We start from the raw sequence: 19,449 nt of genomic DNA on the forward strand, positions 1-19,449 counted from the left end.
TCAGCAAACCACTACAGATATGTTGAGGACACCAAATGCGGATGCCCCAATTTCGCAATTGGTGTTGGATTCCTTGGTATCTCGAGAGGGTGAGTTTTCTCTAAAAGACATAGCTGACCAGAAGGTCTAGCTGTCATTATTGGTGGTCAATCTTCTGAGTGATCCTCCAGGGGACCCAGTTAAGATGTGACAGCAACTATTCAAGATCCAGAAGGCGCAGGCCCTTATAGCCGATGCCACTCTTGATACGATTAGATTCTCAGCGCAAGAGGCGGTTTCATCATTTGTTGGCAGGTGGCTCAAAATTGTGGCTCAAAATTGGACAGGTTGGTTCTACCTCTAGGCTAAACCTCGCTACCGTCTCTTACGACAGCAAGAAGCTTTTTGGTGAGTCTGCCCTACAAGACATTCTTGTAGAATCGTCTGATAAGTGAAAGACGATGCCTTCAACCAATAAAAAGACTGATAAACAGCCTTTTAAAAGGCCCTTCCAATACAATCGGTCCTTTCATAGCTTCCGGCCCTTCAGGGGCCAGGACAGAGATACAAAATTCCAGAGGGGATCTTGGAATCCTCAGAGAGCACCCCTTAGAGGGTTTGGTACCTACAAACAGCAAGCTGCTCAGTCAAAGCAGCAAAAGCCACTACAATGACTTGAAGCATTTCAGGCTTGGAGGGCATTTGTCTCACCTCGCCCCAGCCTGGGAAGATTCAACCTCAGACAACTGGGTTCTGCAGCTGATCCATCACAGCTACAGGATAGAGTTTCACTCCTCTCCCCCTGCTGCTTTATCCCCACTCTAAGGTCAAAAGCATTCTCAAAGCATTTGCCGATAGTCTAGGCGATCCAACTCCTCCTGGACATCAGGGCAGTGGAGCCAGTGCCTCTGGCACAGGAGGGAGAGGAAGTTAAAACAAAAACAAACAAACCAAAACAGCAAAACAAAACACCTCTATCCTATTTACCATCCCAAAAAGGGACGGCTCAAGGAGAGCTGTTTTAGACTTTAAAATTTTTGAACAGATGAGTCCGCAGAACTCATTTCCAGATGGAAACTCTAAGAGCAGTTTCAGAGGCACTCTTTCATCTGGATGTGCTCGCGTCCATAGATTTAAGGGAGGCCTACCTGCATCTTCCTATACACCCAGAAAGCAGGCAGTACCTTCGGTTTAGATATGCTGGAAGGCATTTTCAATACAGCAGCCCCTCATGTCTCCACAAAGTTGTTGGCGGCACTGGTGGCGCAACTCTGTCAGAAAGGGATTCGTCTGTTTGCATATATAGTCAATTGTTGCTGCAAGCGAGATCTCTCCCAGAGGCAGAACGGGACTTGGTCCTTAACTATCGCAACACTCAAACCATGGTTTCATCATAAATGGAGAAAAGAGTCAATTGACGCCATGCCACAGGCTGCGCCATTTGTGGGTAATCATAATAACCTTAGTGGACCGCCTCTTGCTTCCACTGGACAGGTTACAGACTATCCAGACAGAGGTTCACCTGGTCCTAGCAAATCCAAGAGTTCCTCTGGCTTCCTTGTCAAGATTGCTGAGCTTGATGGTGGCCGCACCAGACTCAGTTCCATGGGCTTGACTTCATCTGCACGACCTCCAGTGGTTTCTCCTACCCCACCAGAAGGCAATCGTAAGGAAGTGTAGACTGCTTATGAAGTTGCCACCAGACCTGCGTCACTCTCTCCGCTGGTGGATCAACTCCAACAACCTGAATTGGGAAAAGACCTTCTTGGACCCACAGATGTTCACCATAACAACAGACCCAAGTTGACAGGGGCTGGGGAGCCCACTGCCTCAACCAGTTGGCGCAGCGGCTATGGAACACAGAGGAGCGTTCTCACAACATAAATTGGAGGGAACTCCGCGCAATTTGCCTAGCGCTACTAGCATTCCAGGAGATCATCCAAGGCACCGACGTATTTGTAAAGACCGACAATATGACGGCAAAGGCATATGTAAACAAGCAATGGGGGTCCAGGCCATCTCACCAGGAGGCTGTCCTTCTGCTGTCTTGGGCAGAGAGCAACCTTCCTTCCCTGATGGCACACCACGTCAAGGGAGAGCTGAACCTGTTTGCAGACTGGTTAAGCTGGGCTGACATCCAACTGGGGGAATGGGCTCTAAATCCATCAGTTTTCACCCAGATAACAGAGAAGATGGGCATGCCTGAGGTAGACCTCTTCATGACTCTGAAGAATGCACAATCCCCAGCGTTTATGCCTAGATTTCCATGCAGGGAGGCGATGGCAGTGGATGCCCTATCCAGTCCATGGCCAGACGCTCTCCTTTATACGTATCCTCTGACACCTCTGTTGGCCAGAGTCCTGCAATGGATGTGTCTTCGAGCAAGAGTACTCTTAGTGGCACCATTCTGGCCCAGGAGACCCTGGTTTCCAGAGCTCCTCCATCTGGCGGTGGAGCCACCTTGGGAGTTGCCTCAGACCCCGGACCTGCTCCATCAGTGTCCAGTTTTACACCCGGATCCATGTTGGTTTCGGCTCATCGTTTGGAAACTGAGTGCCGAGTCCTGAGCCAACATGGCTACTCGGAGGGAGTTCTCAGCACTATGCTGGCGTCGTAAAGTCCATCGACAGAGAGAATTTATCAATATACATTGGGAGCACTCCGCTGGATGTCTCGCAACTCCGTTCCGAAGGGCACGGCTAAGTTATATCATCTCCTGCTCTTCTTACAAGAAGGGTTCAAGAAGGGACTATGTCCGAATACCCTGCAACAGCAGGCGTTGCCATCGGTGGAGTTGCTTTCAGCAGAAAAAGACAAAATGTCTCAGTCACATCCTCACCAGCATAGTTTCTTTGAGGTGCCTCGTTGATGTCACCTCCAACAGTGCATACGTTACCCTCTTGGGAACTACATACTGTCCTCAAGGCATTGCAAGCTCACTCCTTGGAGCCTTTGGCAGCTATTCTGATCAGGATCTTATAGTTTAAATTGGCCTTTTTGGTGGCCATCACTTCAGCAAGGCTCATCTTGGCGCTGCAGGTGCTGTCTGTAAAACAAGTCACATTGTATATTTCAGAAAGAGGCCGTCAGGCTCATTCCAGACCCCTTCATGAGGCCAAAGGTGGTGTCCTCCTTCCACCCATCGCAAGATGGTTTCCTACCTTCATTCTGCCCCAAACCCGTCCATCCTATGGAGCGGAAATGGCACAAGTTGGACGTTAAGCGATGTCTTAAGGTCTATATTAGACGCTCAGCCTCATTCAGATTGTCAGACGCTCTGTTTGCATTCTATGGGGGTCCCAGATTCCTCGACCACGATTGCAACGTGGATTATAGCGTGTATATCGATGGCCTACGAGGTTCAGAAGTTGAGGCCACCAACGCATCTCTTTGCACATTCTACTAGAGCAGCAGCAGCGTCAGTGGCGTTTTCCACTAATGCACTGGTTGAAGAGATCTGCAAAGGCGGCCACCTGGGCATCGCCTTCCACTTTCACCAAAATTTACAAGATCGAGGATTTCGCATCTGCCAAGGGCTGCACTGCAGATGGATCTTGCAACAAGTTCTTCCTTGCTAGTAGACCAGAGTGCTCCCACCCGAGTTGGACAGCTGTGGTATGTCCCATGAGATGTCCCTGGCCTCAGCAACTGAGAACGGAGCATTGGTTTCACTTACCGTGAAGGCTTCTTCTGGTTGCTGGGGCCAGGGACATCTCGGCCCGCCCAGTTGTGATTTTGCGCTCTGGTCTACTTTTGTTGAAATGGTGGAGACTGACATTTAGTTTCTACAGTTGGTTGCTACACTCTGTTATTCTGGAATGTTTATACCTGTTTATTCTGACCTCCTGTTTTCTACTGTTTTGTATTGCCTTTGTCCTCTTATGTCTCGGCCCGAAAGAACTGGGTGGGGTTATCCCCCTCAGGCTCTAGTGGGTGTGGCTTAGTTTTTTAACTATTTACTTTCTGTCCTGCCTGGAGATCTTGAGAGAGGATAACCCATGAGATGTCCCTGGCCCCAGCAACCAGAAGAAGCCTTCACGGTAAGTGAAACCAATGCTCCGTTCTTTCCTGATGGGCAGCCCACGCAGCCAATAGCAGCCGGAGTGAGGGAGGAGCTTCCTCTGGTTTGCTGTTGAAGGCAAACTGTGCTCCCTGGATCAGACGTACCTCGGTTGCCACCGAAATACAGTTTACAATGAAAAACAGTTTACAGTTTAATGCAAACAAATGGAGTTAGGGAAGGGAAATGGGGGGGTCTATTTTTTCTTTTATCTCCAGTTCCCCGGGTCCAGACATTCGGCTAGCAAAACCAGAGGAGGACGGACCTCCGGTTTTGTGTTCCATCTGAAACCGGCCTAAGTGTGCTCCTCCCTTTGCTAACGCTCTCTTCAAACTGCAGGCACTGTGTCTCTGGGCTCGGATTCAGCAAGGAGGCCTACCTGCCTGCGCCCCTGGAGGAGGACGAGGAAAACCTCCTCTCGCCCGAGGCCTGCTATGAGTGCAAGATCAACGGTTTCCCCAAAAGAGGCCGCCATCGGCGCAGTGCCAACAGCACTGCCGGGCAAGAGGTATGCAGAAGGGAAGGGAGCGGGCCCCCCCACACCAAATGAGGAGCTCCCATGATACTCCTCAGCTGCATTTTTCACCATACGTTGGATGTTGGACTCCTTATCTGAATTTCCCCCCATATATTTAGTCTGAACCAGTGTTCTCTCTAATTTTTTTCCTCTGTGTGCGGAATGAGTTTTGTTCTGGGTGACAGTATCAAGGCAATGTGAGTGCACATGCATTCAGAGGGGGACCCGACCTTCCTGATTAAACCGGAGCGCGATCTAAAATTAATTTTTGAGCAGACATCAAAAAACACATGAGCATGTGCACATGCGCGCGCCTTAGAGGGAACACTGGTCTGAACCTGTACCTGGGTTCAGGCTGAACACCCCAACAGGGCAATAATGGCCTTTCAGTTTCTGCCATGGATTCCTGCACATGTCAGTTTAGAGGCTTTTACCCAAGTGCTCCGTCTTTAACACATTTTCTACACTTCTGGATTCACCCTTTAAAGCCCTAAATGGATTGGGCCTTGGTGACCTCAGGGATTACCTACCCCCCCCCCCCACCGAATCTCCTCACCTGACTAGGTCATCTGGGAGGGCTCTGCTCCAGGTACCGACACCTGCTGAGGCTCGTTTGTCGAGCACGCAGGGCAGGGCCTTCTCAGTAATTGCCCCCCCAGGCTGTGAAACCCACGGCGACTGAGAGCCGCGTGGCTCCCTCCCACCCACCCTTTCGAAGGACTGCTCTTTTTATCCAGGCTTCTGGTCAATGAGTGCCCCCCAGTTCTCTTTTTGAGGACATAGCAGGGTTTGTCTTATTTTGAGGCTTTTTTTCTTGAACTGGTGGTTATCTCATCATTATCTCACTGAACTTGAGAGCCAGCGTGGTGTAGAGGTTAGAGTGCTGGACTAGGACCAGGGAGACCTGAGTCTAGGGTTGACCTATGTCCTCTGGCTTCCAGGAGCAACCCCCCCGCCCCCGTAGCAACTCTCCCCTGACCTCTCCCCTCTCCTTCCCGCAGAATGACATCAGCCTGGCCAGCATCGATGTGGACAGGCCCTTGACGGTGGCGCTGAACCTCTCCGATCTGGGACAGAAGCAGCACATCCTGGAGCTGCTGCCCGCGGTGGCGCCCTTGGAGAACCGCGTGCGCTACGTCATCGCCCAGGGGAACGAGGAGGGCTTCTTCCACATCCACCAGAAGGAGGGGCTCAGCTACCTCCACCTGGGCCGCAAGCACACCGCCCTCCCCGGCACCTACCTCCTGGAGATCGTCAGCGTGCCTCTGTACCGCAAGCGGGAACTGCAGAAACTCGAGGCCCTGAAAGATCTCAACTACCTGGCGGGAGAGCTCGGCCAGGCACTCAAGATGAGGCTGCAACTCCACCTCTTTTAGCGCACCCCCCCCCCGCCCCATCCAGAGACACCGACGAGACCAGGGGCTCAGGCTGCACACCGCCCACACCACCCCCACGCTGCCTCCCACCCTGGGCATTGGCCCCTCCTGCCACCAGCGGCCCCCGCCTGGCTGCCCCGGAGTCCTGTGCCGGGGGAACAACTTTCAAAGAGACCCGGACTTGGACCGGTTCTCCAAGACCCGCTGCCCAGGTGGCCGGCCCTCTCCTGGCCCCGGGAGGCCACCTCTGCCCACAGCAAGAGACTGCGGAGAAGGGCGGACGAAGGAGAACTGCAGGCAAAGCCGTCCACCCAGCATCCACCTCTCTCAGCCAGAGGTCTGTGCCTCTCCTTCCCTGTGTCTCCTCCCAGGTCACCCTTTGCACCGACCTCTGTCCGCCAGCACTGAGGAGCCTTTCGTCCCTCTCATCTGAAAACAGCCCTGGTTTCCCACTGCGCTTCTGGGTCTGCAGGCGGCAAGGCCAGGGCCGGTCAGAGTCCTGGCGATTTAGCTTCTCAGCGATGGTTGAGGAAGAGCAGCCTGCATCTGATCTTGCTTAGGGAGGGTCCGAGGCTGGGCGGCCATCTGCTAGGGATGTGGCTGCAGATTCCTGTACTGAGCGGGGGGTTGGGCTAGAGGACCTCCGAGGTCCCTTCCAGCTCTCGAATTCCAAGATCTAATGGCTGAGAATGCCTTCCAGGTTTCCTCACATCTCCTCCTGGAGTCCCATGGTGGATGAAGGCCAAATTCCACCCCAGGCAGTAGAATCCTTGTTGCTGTCATTTGGCCCGTCTCCCTTCCCCTCTGTCGTGCTTGTTCTGTCCCGAATTGGGCCCCAGCGCCTCCTCACACTCCATCCAGAGCCATTAGAGTCCTCACCAGGGCCACCACTGCAGGGTTCCTTGAGGCACATTGAGTTAATTAAGCAGCAGTGAAGTGCATTGTGCTGCAAGTGAACAATCATCCCTTGACTTAGGAACATAAGAAGCTGCCATATATTGAGTCAGACCCTTGGTCTATCTAGCTCAGTATTGTTTTCACAGACTGGCAGCGGCTTCTCCACAAGCCGCTGATTGTGGATTTTCATTCCATAATCAGCAATGGAGGGAAGTGAGGTTGGAGATGGGGCTTTGGAAAGAAGGAAGGGAGCCACAAATGTAGTGGGACAGCCAGCCCCTTTGCCATCAGTTATTAGGAAAGGTCTTGCTCATCCTGAAACCATCACTATAATCCTTTTAATTTATATTGTCCTTGATGAGAGTTCATGGTGCTTCGTTCTCGTCCATCATCTCAGTATCCTTTATGGCAGCCTATGAAGCCGGTCAGTGTTTTTAATCTTGGATGCGGCAGGCAAAGGAACAAGGCTGAGGTAGAGAGAGTGGCCACTGAGTGAATTTTTGGCTAACATGAGCTCTAAAATGGGGGAAACCCCCCCCCCCCATCTCAAGACTCTCACTCTCTAGGCTTGTCACCTTTTAAGGCTCTTGGATGCAACTTGTGTTAGCCTCTGCTTGTTTATGCAGAAGAGAAAGCAGAGAAGGGGGAATTTGTCATGCAAATGAGAATTCTATCCAATTTGCATCCATCATGGAGACCCGACTGCTTTCAGCTTCACCTTTTGAGCTTCACCACTAGGGGAAAATCCATCTCTGGTGGATTGCTCCCTTTGGGGATGAAGATAGATGTGATATATTAACTAGAGTGGAAGTCATTTATTCAGGGATTCTCAAACTTGGGTCCACCGATATTGGACTACACCTCCCACTATTCCCTGCCTTTGGTCATTGTGGCTGGGGATAATGGGCACTGTAGTCCTCACCTTGTTTAAGCCTGATGCTTAAAGCCTCGCCTGTGAAACATTGCAACAGACGCTGCGTGCCAGTTTTGTTTAGGAAGAAGTGTCTTGTGATATCACCTAGCGGCAGCTTGGGGTTGTGATGACAGGGCATGTTATCCTGTTCACTTCTTCAGCCAAGCTGGGATCCATCTCCAGTAGCGCCAAGAATGGGCAGATCCTAGGCTAACTTGCCTGCCGAACACTGGCCAACCTCTGCCCAACTCAGACCCAGAAGAACCACTGGTGTTTGCTTGTGGGGACGCAGCCCACTCAGACACACACTCAGGCATACGAGAGCAGCCTCTCTGGCCCGCTCTTGTCTTCTCATGCAGCTACTTTTTAAAGGGTGGTTTCCTCCTTCAGCAGGACTCTCCCCTTGACTCCGCCCAAACCTTCCTGTGCTGTAACAATATATGGGTGCTAGATAGGGCGAAACTTAATGGCTGGAGAGGGGAAGAAGGGAGATCTCCAGCGAAGCAGCTGAGCTGGGGGAAATGCCAATGTAAAGAAAATTCCTAATGTGAATTTATTGCTTTCTTCTTTTGCCCTTACATTTCCAGTTTGGGCCGCTGTTGGATGTAGAGCATTTTTTTCGGGGCAGGAGGGATCATGTTGCCTTTTGCCATGGCTGTGCCTAACGTATGTCACTACATGCGACTTTACGGTTTAGGATGTTTTGTCTTGTTTTCTTTAAGCAAAGAAAAAACACCTCCTCCTAACCATAATCTGATCAGAAACATCGGAAGTCTTCAGGTTCAAGATTCAAATGCTGAAAATTTGCTCTGTTTTCGGATTTGTGTGGAAGGTGCACCTTCTGCTTTATCAGGTGGGTTTCAACCACCACCACCCACCTTCTTTCAATATTAGTATTATCCAATAGTGAAGCAAGGCTGAGAAAAATTAAATTCATAGCAGAGATAAGATTCCAGTCAGAGATTCCCTAATTCACATCTTCGCCACTTGGGCCTCTCCCAGATAACATAAAATGCAGGCTCTGCAAGCTTCCATGCCAGCTTCAAATGCCACACACTCACAAAAGTTTCCATGCGCCTTCCCAGCATGACCGTCTCCTCCATTCACACACCCAGCAGGAACCTTGTGCAATTTTTGCAGCACCAGCTGCTGGCTAGCTCTTGTATTCTGAGACGAACCCACCCACAGCTTTTGTGGTCCCTGGGGTTCTTCTCCAAATGCAAGAGCTGCCCAGCAGGTGGAGCTGCAAATATCACACAAGGTCCCTGCTCACGCGATTGTTGCCAGAGGATGCGTTCCTGCTCACATGTGGCCAGAGTTCATACCGGGAAGGCGCACAGAAGCCTGTGTGGACATGTGGACTGCCAATAAGATGGCGCTGGCTGCTTGTATGGAAGCTCTGCATATTCTTCACTGTATTATAGTCTTGAAGAGTCCTTAGCTGCCATGCTGCACCCGCATGAAGGCAGAAACTGCCTTGCAGCCCACTTCATTTCCACCACACTTGAAATGTTAGATCTTGTCTTCTTCCTAAGTCTCCAGACCCTTGGCTGGGAGGGCCAAGTGGGGCTGGAGTTCAGAAATCCCCTCACCCCCCACCCACCCCAAACTAGGCTGGAGGCCTGCTCTGGATCCCATCCATCCTCTCCCCTGTGAGTGATGACCCTGGGATCCTCTGAAACTTGAAACCTCTGGATCCCCCCCACTGCAGCCCACAGTGGGGCTGGGAAGGTGCTATGCAGGAGCTATGGACCTCACGACACAGTTGGTAGCCGGGCTGTTCTCGTTCTTATTTTGGTTTTGCCAAATGGTGCTTTTTCTCTTATTAATAATAATAATAATTAATAATATTAATGATAATAATCCATTAGCTGAGGGGTGAGTGAGTGTGTGCCTTCTTCTTTTTTTGGTGAGTGGAGCTGAGAGGTGTGGTCCTCAGCTCCCCCACGCCGGGTCCGTGACTGTCCTTGCGCCTGCCAGCAGCCCGTTTGCGGGAGGGTCGGGCCACACACGGCACTGAGACCGAGAACGGGCTGCTTGCGCGGTCCCCTTGTCCTTTTGTATCACAAGTGGCGGCAGCAATAAAGTTATTTTGGGTTAAGACCTGCTGTGGCATCCTCCCTTTTGTCTCCACAACGTTGAGCACACACACCTGCTGCCCACCACTGCCTGTGCAGACACCAGCATCCAGAAGTTGCCACAGGGTCCCTCTCCTGCTGCTTCTTCTTCCCCACCTGCACTTTGTTTGCCAGTCAGGTGCTGGAGGGGGATAGCAGGGAGCCCCATGGCAAGCCCCCAATCCTGGCGGCCCAGGGACAATTGTTGCCCTGAATTGTGGGGGGAGGAGGGGTTCATAGGAATTGCCATATACTGAGTCAGGCCCTTGGTCCATCTAGTTCAGTATTGGCTACCCAGACTGTCAGCAGCTTCTCCAAGGTTGCAGGCAGAAGTCCCTATCTGGAGATGCTGCCAGGGAATCAACTTGGAACCTTCTGCATGCAAGCAAGCAGGTGCTCTTCCCAGAGCGGCCTCATCCCCTAAGGGCAGTCCTGCTCAACCCTGAGGCTCCCCCCTAGCTATTTTTGGACTACAACTCCTAAAACCCCCCATTACAGTGGCCAATAGCCAGAGATTATGGGCTTTGTAGGCTAACATCAGCAGGAGGGCTGAAGTTGAGCAGCCCTGTCTAATAGGAACATTTTAGTGTGCACACATGTTGTCTCCCATTCAAATGCAAACCAGGGTGGGCCCAGTTGGGCAACAAAATGCAAAACTGTTGCCCAAGGGCCAGCCCTCATGCAGATCTGTTTGCGTAGTTCCATGCATTTGCACAAAAGTACGCAAGCCATTAAAACACAGCAGTAATCTTGCACGGCAAGGTTGAGACGGGAAGGTAGCCCCCCCCCCATACAAGCACATTCAGAACTTCCCTCCTGCACATAGCAGTGGTGCCTACAATGCGCAGGTGAACTCTGCCAGAGAGGGTGGGCGGAATATCAACAGGCAGTAACAAAGCATAGTAGCAACAAAGGCAGCTTTATTTCACGGTAAAGAGGTACTGGTATCCCAAGCAGCCAGGCGGGTGCTCCCTGCTCCCCGAGGGGAAACCTCAAAGATGGCATGGCCGTCCTGAGCATTCTTTTAAGGAAAGCACCCACTGGCAAGGAATGCCAAATCCCCTTCCTGCTGGCAAGACACAGAATTGCCAGTACACACGGACCGTGCACCTGACTGTGGCGTTTGGAGTGGGTGAAGCTCCAAGAGGAATCCTTCTCCGCCTTCCCTAAGGCTTGAGCATCGCGATGAACACCAGTGGCAATTCACTCCCCTCCCCACATTTAGCACATCAGGGTGTCTGTGCACTGTCAGATAGCACTTGCAAACACAAGGACACCTAATATACCAGAGCCTACCTATGAAGCAGATTGGGGGGGGGGCAAGGGGGCCCAGCCACTGTTGGGGTACCAGGTGCAAATGAGAACATGGCATCTCTACGGGTGGCTAAGGTGAAATGCCAAACAGATCGCATCATTCACAGTGCATTGACTCTCCTCACTAATTTTCTGTGAGCGACATTCTGCACAATGGTCCGTGCACCAGGCAGACGCAAATGCGCTCTTGCACAAATGCAAAAATTGTACCAACAGAGTTGTGCAATGGTACCACCATTATTTCCAAAGGCTATGTTTGTGCAAGAGCACACTTATGTGACCATGGTTGTACAATGCTCCTGTATGTCAGTCTGTATTTTCTGTAGCTCGGCCAGAGGCTCAAGCTACTGTTGTCTCTGCTCAGGCTGTAGGAAATCTATGGACAGATGTGTCTCTGTGGACAGATACAGTGGTATCTGGTGGGACACAAGATGCTGGACTGGATGATCCTTTGGTCTAAACCAGAAGGGGAGAAGGGACCCACTAATGGTAATTTTGTCATGACCACTAAATGCAGCTTCCATGTTCAGCTGCAGTCTCTCTGAACACTCGCTGCTGGAGACCATGGGGACTGTCACCACCTTCACACCAAGACTTCCCAGCAGCAATGTCGGACTAGATAATTTAATGTCCTTAAAACGCCCCCTGTGGCACACAGACTGTAATGGCACGAGGCGTTCTCCATTGCACCTGATCAGTCAACTTGGGCACATGAAATGGGAACCCTGAGAGAAATCAGTCCCACAAAACCCTCGCTCTGCAGGGGTCACCCTGCCTCATTGCTCTTTTGCACCTTACCCCCCCCCCCGCCGCCATAAAAATATCTCCCCAGGCACCCCCCTACATATCAGTGCTGCTTCCCTCCCCCTTGCGTCCCCCCCGGTCAGTGTTCCCCCCACCCCTAATTTCACCATCCCTCCTCCCCGCCGTCAATTCCCCTCATTTGTATGGTCATCTAGAAGAACCAAAGCCTACAAGGCTGCCCCCCCTCCCCCGTGGTGCCCCAAAGCCCAAATCTTCCCGTGAAAGACGGACTAGGTCTTGTGGCACCATCAAGGCTATTAGATCTTGCTTGGCATCAGCTTTTGCGGGCCAGAGGCCAGGTTTGCCAGCTGTGCGAAGCGCTGTCCTCGGCTGTGGAGTGCTCTCTCTCTCTCACTCACACACACACGCACATGGGCTCATCCTAATGAGCCCTTCCTCAGGCACCCAGAGAACTTCTCGTCTGGGTGTGAGAGGGAGGGAGGGGAGGAAGAGAGTCATGCTGCCGACAGGCTGGCCCTCCATCAGGTAGAGCTGTGCAGGTCCCGCCTGAGAACTGTGCTGCCTGCAGGCCAGCTCTTCATCAGATAGAGTGCAACTGCTAACTGGGCAAAGAGGCACCTTTTAACGTGGTGATTCTCTTTATTTAGCAGGGGGAGAGTAACTGGCCCTATCCACCCCCAGCACAATACCTCCAGTGGCTGGTGCTGGTGTCTATCTTATATATCTTTTTAGATTGTGAGCCCTTTGGGGATAGGGATCCATCTTATTTATTCATTATTTCTCTGTGTAAACCACCCTGAGCCATTTTTGGAAGGGCGGTATAGAAACTGAATAAATAAATAAACAAACAAACTCTACCTGACGAATGGCCAGCCTGCAGGCAGCACAGCTCTCAGGCGGGGCGGAAGAGAACAAAGCAACCCAAGCTGCCTCCCTTGACGCCCCGGCTCATGAGGACGAGCCCCTACCAATGCAGAGAGAGAGAGTGTGTGTGTTTTCTCTGGGCACCTGAGGAAGGGTGCCAACTTCTAACCTCCTTGCACACAACCTCCCCCACCCTGCTTTTGCCTGTTTTTTTTAAGCTGGGGGGGAGGGAGCTGCCTCCTTGACACCCAAATAACCCGCTGCCTCCCTGATGCCCCAGTAATCTGCCTTCTGAGCAACCATCTCACCTGGCCTCATGGAAAGGCCACCCTTGCATACATACAGGAGCCCAGAGCGGAAAAAGAGTAGAGCAGGGAGCCCAGAAGCCCTCAGAATTCGAGCCCAGCCATGAAGCACATAATTTGTCTGTGCGTTTTCCTTCTGGTTTGGGTCTCTTTATAAATAGCAGTCATAAGAACACAAGAACAGCCCTGCTGGATCAGGCCCAAGGCCTATCTAGTCCAGCAACCGGTTTCACACAGTGGCCCACCAGAGTCCTGGGGGGCGGGGAGACAACAAGGGTGTGGGTTGTGTGGGGGTGAATACTTCCCCCCCAATGCCGGAGCCCCCACAAAAATGACCTCCTATTTGTCCTGCGGGGGAAGCAGACAGGGGCCAGTGAAAACTTCCCTCCTGGTGCAAACAAGCAGGTTGTGGGGAACTATTTTTGTAGATACCATTCACAGATTCAGGTAACTTATACTTTGGCCCTCGGAGGGAGGATAAGATTACTCTATGCCAGGGATTCTCAACCTTGGGTACCCAGATGTTACTGGACTTCAATTCCCATAATCCCCAGCCCCAATGGCCTTTGGGTGGGGATTATGGGAGTTGAAGTCCAACAACATCTGGGGACCCAAGGTTGAGAACCCATGCTCTATGCAGTAACTGCAGACCAGTGTTCCCTCTAACTGGGATTCCCAGATGTTGTTAACTACAACTCCCAGAATCCCCAGCTGCAATGGCTTTTGCTTGGAGATTCTGGGAGTTGTAGTCAACCACATCTGGGAATCCCGAGCACTGTTAGGGAGAATGCAATCTTTCTAACTATGCTCATATAATCTTGGGCTTGCTCTTTCAAAGACACCCAAAATCCCCGTGATGAAGCCCATGGCCCGCCCTTCTCATAACGTCCATGAGTTTCTCAGTTGGGACTATGGGGTTTGGGGCTCTGCAGACCCACTTGCCTATCATGGTCTTTTAACCCCACTTCTTCTCCCTCTCTCTCTGCCAACTGAGAATAATACATCACACATTGGACGGTGTGGGCTCAGCACATGGATGCTTCTGTCACAATAAATCTGCTAGCTTTGAAGGTGACACAGGACTCTTGGTTGCTTTTGCTGCAAGACTCTCCTCTTTCCAGACAGTTTGGGACAGGGCCGAACTGTCATTTCCCCCGTCCCAGAGGTTTCCGGGTTTTCAGTCAAAACCAAGAACTTCTTTTGGCAAAAGGCATGGACAAGCTGAATAGGGGCAAAACATTAGACGTGCTGCACTTACTTGGTGTGACCTTGTTTTGGCAAACAAAAAAAATGTGGTACCCACCTCAGTTGCTACCGGATGAAAGGAATCTCCGCCATTGGATTGTATTTGTATACCCTTGCATGTGAATAAAACAATCACTTAGGAGCAGCAGGCAATCTTTTCTTTCAGAAGATGGTATGCAAAGAGGGGCTGCCTCTTCCAGAAGAGGTATTCCCTCTTGTGTGTGAGACAAGAAGGGATCCTCTTCCAAGATGCCACCTGTGCTTTTTCTAAGCATTTTTTTAAATTTAAAAAAATACTTAACTAACCTACATGACAGCAGGTGTGATCTTCTATAATGCTGCTTTTGGTTTAAAACAAAACAAAACAAAACAAAAAAAACCTCCTCTAATTAAAACTAATTAAAATTAATTGCAACCCTAGAATTCAAGAACTTAAAATATATGCCAAGATTTTGACATCCTAGTTCAATTGAGTCACCAGTGGGCTTTTTGCCCTCCTGATACATCTTTCAATTCATCTTTTCCTCAGCCGTCTAGAAAAAGTTTGATGTCACTAATGTGTGCCTTTGAGTGTTTCTGGGACATGTTGAAGAACTGACTGGTGGTGATTCAGTTATGAAGGCACTCTACACATCCTCAGAGACACCTTGTTCACTGCCAAGTATTTGATCCTGGGACAGCAAAGTGCATCGGAGCATGTGCAGAGTGCCCAGAAACATTCAAGAACATACAAAAAACAAACTATTTCCAACCTTTTGACTTGATGATTCATAGACTCTTATGAATTAAGACAAAAGATTGAAATTAGTTTGTTTTATTTATGTTCTTGAGTTTTTTTCTGGGCACTCTGCACATGCTCAGTTGCACTTAATTCACAGAATCTTACAAATGAAGAGTTGGAAGGGATCTTGGAGGTCTTCTTGTCCAACCCCATGCTCAGTACAGCCATCTGCTAAGCATCCCAAACAGGTGGCTGTTCAGCCTCTGTTGGGAAACCGCCAGCAATCGAGAATGGCAAGACGGGAATTGCAACACATGAGCAGCAGCACGTTCTGGTCATAATCAGACGTCACATTTAGTCGGCAGCCTTTGGAATGTTCAGAACATTTGGGGTCTTGAAGAAGGGCAGTTTAAAATTGTAAGTAACCACAAATGAAATAAGGAGCCCATTCTCATGACTGAATGAAAGGGCTACGAGGTGAGCGGCAGGGAAGGCTGTTTAAACTTACTTTCCCTGCAGGTGTCCACCACGTGCCCAGATGATCCTCCGCGGCCCCAGGCAGCGTGGCAGGTTCAGGGCCAGGACGGCGCATCCGGGCCCCCAGAAATCCCATAATGCACCACATTGTGGGCCCCCTGCAGTGGGATCTGCAGCGATGGGCGGGAACCCATCACCACTACTGCACAGCGCTGGCTAAAATCAGTCAGCACTGCACACGATCAAAACAACAAGGCGAAGAGGCGCTTGCTCCCTTCACCTCTTTTAGGAGGCGGGTTTCATGATGGGGTTAGGAGGCGCTGGCCTGCTGGGATCGGGCCCAATTCCAGCAGTTCTCACGTGCAGACTAACCGGGGCTGGGCGTCCCTAGCTTGGTTTAGGATGCACGTGAGAACAGCCACCAAATGCCATATACATGGCCTTGGTAATCTAGGCCAAGTCAAAATTTGAGGCAAACATCCAGCAAATTCTCCCAACTAGGAGGGCTCTCTTCTCCTCCACCCCCGGACAAAAGTTGGGTACAAAAGCTGGGTAGCCCTGCTGGGAGGCCCCTGGGCTGGAGGGAAATGCCTGAGGGCTGATGATCCTGCCAAGCAGGGTAGCCCACCTCCGACCCTCATGTGAATGACCGTGCGAGCCAGCCTAGCTAAGTCTCCGATGCCTGGCCATTCTACTACACCCGCTCTCAAAAGAAGTGTGCCTCTGAGCATGTGCAGAGCGCTTTGGCGGTCAGCACCGAGAGAAGCGCAACTTGCCCTCACAGAAGTGGGGTTCTGGGAAAGAATGAACACATCAGGAAAATAAAAAAGGGCTTCTTTGCGGGGGAAAGCCCCCGCCAAAAGTGTCTGGAAGAGAGTCGGTCACCACCTTTGAGAAAAGTAAGCCCTGTAAGTTGACCCTCACTCCCCACCACATCTATCCCACCCTCACTGTTTAAGCAGTCACCCCCCACCCCACCAAAGCCCCTTCCCCCCCCATGCCCTTCATCTGCCCCCCGGACGTAGCACAACCCACCACAACACAAGACACTTAAGGATCACAGCAAGTGGGGCTTCTCTGCCCTCCCGACACAAACACACGGACGAGAAGCGGGATAAACACCCAGGATCTCCCCCGCCCCCACAATTAAACACACACACACACACGTGTACACTTCACATCCCCCACCCACAGTTATGGGAGCACATTGGGGCGGGGGGGTGGGCGGGCCCAAACTACACCAGGGCATAATCAAACTGGCCCCTCTCCAGCCCTTCCTTGTGGTCGGTCCAGGAGGAAGCCGGCATCCGGCTGTAGGGATCCAGGAGGATACGGAAGCAGCGGACCATCAGCATCACCAGGAAGACCAGCAGAAAGATGACGAAGGCAAACACTGTCTTCTGCTCCGCATCCATGCCGAGGGTGCCAGGACCAGCCTCCGCCTGCCCCGGGGAGAGGAGTTCATAGTCCAGGGTCGAGGAGTCATCCATGGCGACGGCACAGCACACCCACCTCGCCAGCACGCGTAGTGGCAGCACCGCCTGGTTCGTCACGCAGCCCACATCCTCTAGGACTGACCCATCTCCCCCGGAAAGGCCACCTGTACCCGGAGGACTACTCCATGGTGACAAGAGAGGGGGGTCACGCAGTACCACTGATGCACACTCCAGTGACCTGGGGAAACGACAGGAAGGGGTCAAGACTCAGCCGCCAGGTTTAAAACAGCTCTGTTTGGTCCGAGGGCATTTCCAGAAGGAGAAATATTACATTTGAAAGACTCCTCTGCTTGCAAGACCTGAGCTATTCAGCGGCTCGGCTTTAAGGAAGCTGATTCTGATTCATTTATAAAGTCAGTCTGATAAAGGGTTCTGCTTTGAATGAGCTACAGGTTCTCCAAGACCTATGATGCAGGAGCCTAGTTTGCTCATTCAAAGCACTCATCACACAGTGGAGTCGTGTAGCAAATAGTCCATCGACTAGGGAAAGAGCTGGACTGTATTTTAAAGTTGTGAGCCAGCATGGTGTAGGGGTTAGAGTGCTGGACTAGGACCGGGGAGACCCGAGTTCAAGGCCCCATTCAGCCATGAGACTTGCTGGGTGACTCTGGGCCAGTCACTTCTCTCTCAGCCTAACCAACTTCACAGGGTTGTTGTGAGGAGAAACTTAAGTATGTAGTACACCGCTCTGGGCTCCTTGGAGGAAGAGCGGGATATACAAGGTAAATAATAATAATAATAATAATAATAATAATATGCTTCAGATGGCAGGATTTTGCCAACCTTGATTCTCACAATGCTTTGTTGAGTTGCAAAAAAGCACTGAAAAGTGACGCTTTTATGAAGATGAACTTGACTGGATGCATTTCCCAATGGAGAAATATTCCATTTGGAAACTGAAGTTCTTTGCATTTATCCACTCTCTATCCACATTACTCAGTTCCATTTCCCACTGGGTCTTTGCATTTATCAAATGGCTGTTTACATCTCATGCAATATTTTGCAGCGCCATCTGCTGGCCACTTGTGGGAAATATGTGATGAAAATTAAAGTCCTTTTATTTATTATTTAGTTTCTGTATTGTGATTATTACAGAGACATAAGATGCCAACTAATTGCCCCACTTTTGATTAATTTTCCGGGTCGTGGAGATGATTTTTATTTAAGCTATTTGCTCACTAATCTTAATTCGGATGTTATTCATATTGTGACCAAATATTGTTATATAATATGCCAAATGCGTATAAATGTAGTCTTATTTTATATTATTACTATTTTCTTATTTGTTTTATACTGTTGTATTGCTGGTCTATGGCTGAAATAAAGTTTTACTTACTTACTTACTATTATTTAGTTATTTTAAAGTCATTTTAATTTATTTTAATTTATCTATATATTTAATTCTCTTAGGCGGCATGTATGCCCAGGATTTGGCGGCGGAATTCTCGCAACATGTTGTGAGAGTTCCGCCGCCAAAGGGCAAGAGTTGCGGGCAAGAAAAAATGGCAGCGGGCGGTAGCGGCGGGCCACAAAATGGCCTGAGGAGGTGGGGTCGACTGGCCACCAGGAGGCGGCGGGACAGCCTGGCTAGGTCAGGCTGTCCCGGATAAGGACAAGGAGGCGGAGGCCCAGCCTGGCCTGGCCGCGGGGATAGGAGTGGGAGGCGGTGCCAGCGGAAGGACAGCCAGAGTAGGCACCGGCGAGAGGCGTGAGTGGGAAACAGGCGACGGCGCGAAGGGAAACGGGAGGGAAACGAGTGGTGGGACTTTGCCGCCCGGGAGAACGTTCTCTGTTTGCCACCCACTGAGGTAAGATGCACAGTGCGGGGGGGGGGGAGGATCGGAAGGGGAGGGAGGACAAGAGAGAGGGGAGCAGGAGGGGGGGTAGGAGGGAGAGGGCAGGGGAGGGAGGGCAAGAGAGTGTGGGGCAGGAGGTGAGGGGGTGAGAGAGAGGGGAGCAGAAGGGAGGGGGAGGGAGAGCAAAAGAGTGTGGGGCAGGAGGGGGCAAGAGAGTGTGGGGTAGGAGGGAAGGGGAGGGAGGGCAAGAGAGAGTGGAGGGGAGGAAGGGCAAGAGTGTGGGGTAGGAGGGAGGGCAAGAAAGTGTGGGGCAGGAGGGGGAGGGGCAGGAGGGAGGGGGAATGAGGGCAAGAGAGTGGGGCAGGAGGGAGGGAGAGGGAGGGCAAGAGAGTGTGGGGCAGAGAGAGTGGGGCAGGAGGGAGGGGAGGGGAGGGGAGGGGAGGGCAAGGGAGGGCAAGAGAGAGTGGAGCAGGAGGGAGCAGCCGGCCCCAAAGAGCACACAGATGCTCTGTGCAGGTAGGCTAGTTTATTATTTTATAGTCGTGATTTTCATCATGGATTTCCAGAAAATGGCCAGCAGATGGCGCTGCAAAACAGCACATGGAGA

At 51.3% G+C, this 19,449-nt stretch overlaps 3 protein-coding genes across 6 annotated transcripts in view; 1 reads left to right on the top strand and 2 right to left on the bottom strand.

Annotated features, from left to right (window-relative positions):
• The window catches only part of FBN3 (fibrillin 3), a 235,163-nt gene extending 225,318 nt beyond the window's left edge, over positions 1-9,845 (top strand). For both annotated transcript variants that reach the window (XM_053298377.1, XM_053298378.1), the window contains exons 65-66: positions 4,379-4,547; positions 5,558-9,845. In XM_053298377.1, coding sequence (XP_053154352.1) covers positions 4,379-4,547; positions 5,558-5,932 — 544 coding nt within the window. In that variant the 3' untranslated portion in view covers positions 5,933-9,845. The remainder of the gene's footprint in view (positions 1-4,378; positions 4,548-5,557) is intronic.
• Positions 9,846-12,088: 2,243 nt separating this feature from the next.
• CTXN1 (cortexin 1) overlaps positions 12,089-19,449 on the bottom strand; it is a 74,681-nt gene continuing 67,320 nt past the window's right edge. For 2 of the 3 annotated variants that reach the window (XM_053303411.1, XM_053303412.1), the window contains exon 5: positions 12,089-17,224. In XM_053303411.1, coding sequence (XP_053159386.1) covers positions 16,786-17,224 — 439 coding nt within the window. In that variant the 3' untranslated portion in view covers positions 12,089-16,785. The remainder of the gene's footprint in view (positions 17,225-19,449) is intronic. The other variant, XR_008317865.1, reaches the window with a different exon arrangement.
• Positions 14,966-19,449, bottom strand: part of LOC128343776 (heterogeneous nuclear ribonucleoprotein M-like) — a 133,490-nt gene continuing 129,006 nt past the window's right edge. The window contains exons 4-5 of the mRNA XM_053293212.1: positions 15,582-15,666; positions 14,966-15,023 (exon numbers count right to left, since the gene is read on the bottom strand). Of these exons, the coding sequence (XP_053149187.1) occupies positions 14,966-15,023; positions 15,582-15,666 (143 nt within the window). The remainder of the gene's footprint in view (positions 15,024-15,581; positions 15,667-19,449) is intronic.

The sequence above is a fragment of the Hemicordylus capensis genome, chromosome 2, assembly GCF_027244095.1.
Source record: "Hemicordylus capensis ecotype Gifberg chromosome 2, rHemCap1.1.pri, whole genome shotgun sequence".
NCBI classification, from domain to species: domain Eukaryota; kingdom Metazoa; phylum Chordata; class Lepidosauria; order Squamata; family Cordylidae; genus Hemicordylus; species Hemicordylus capensis.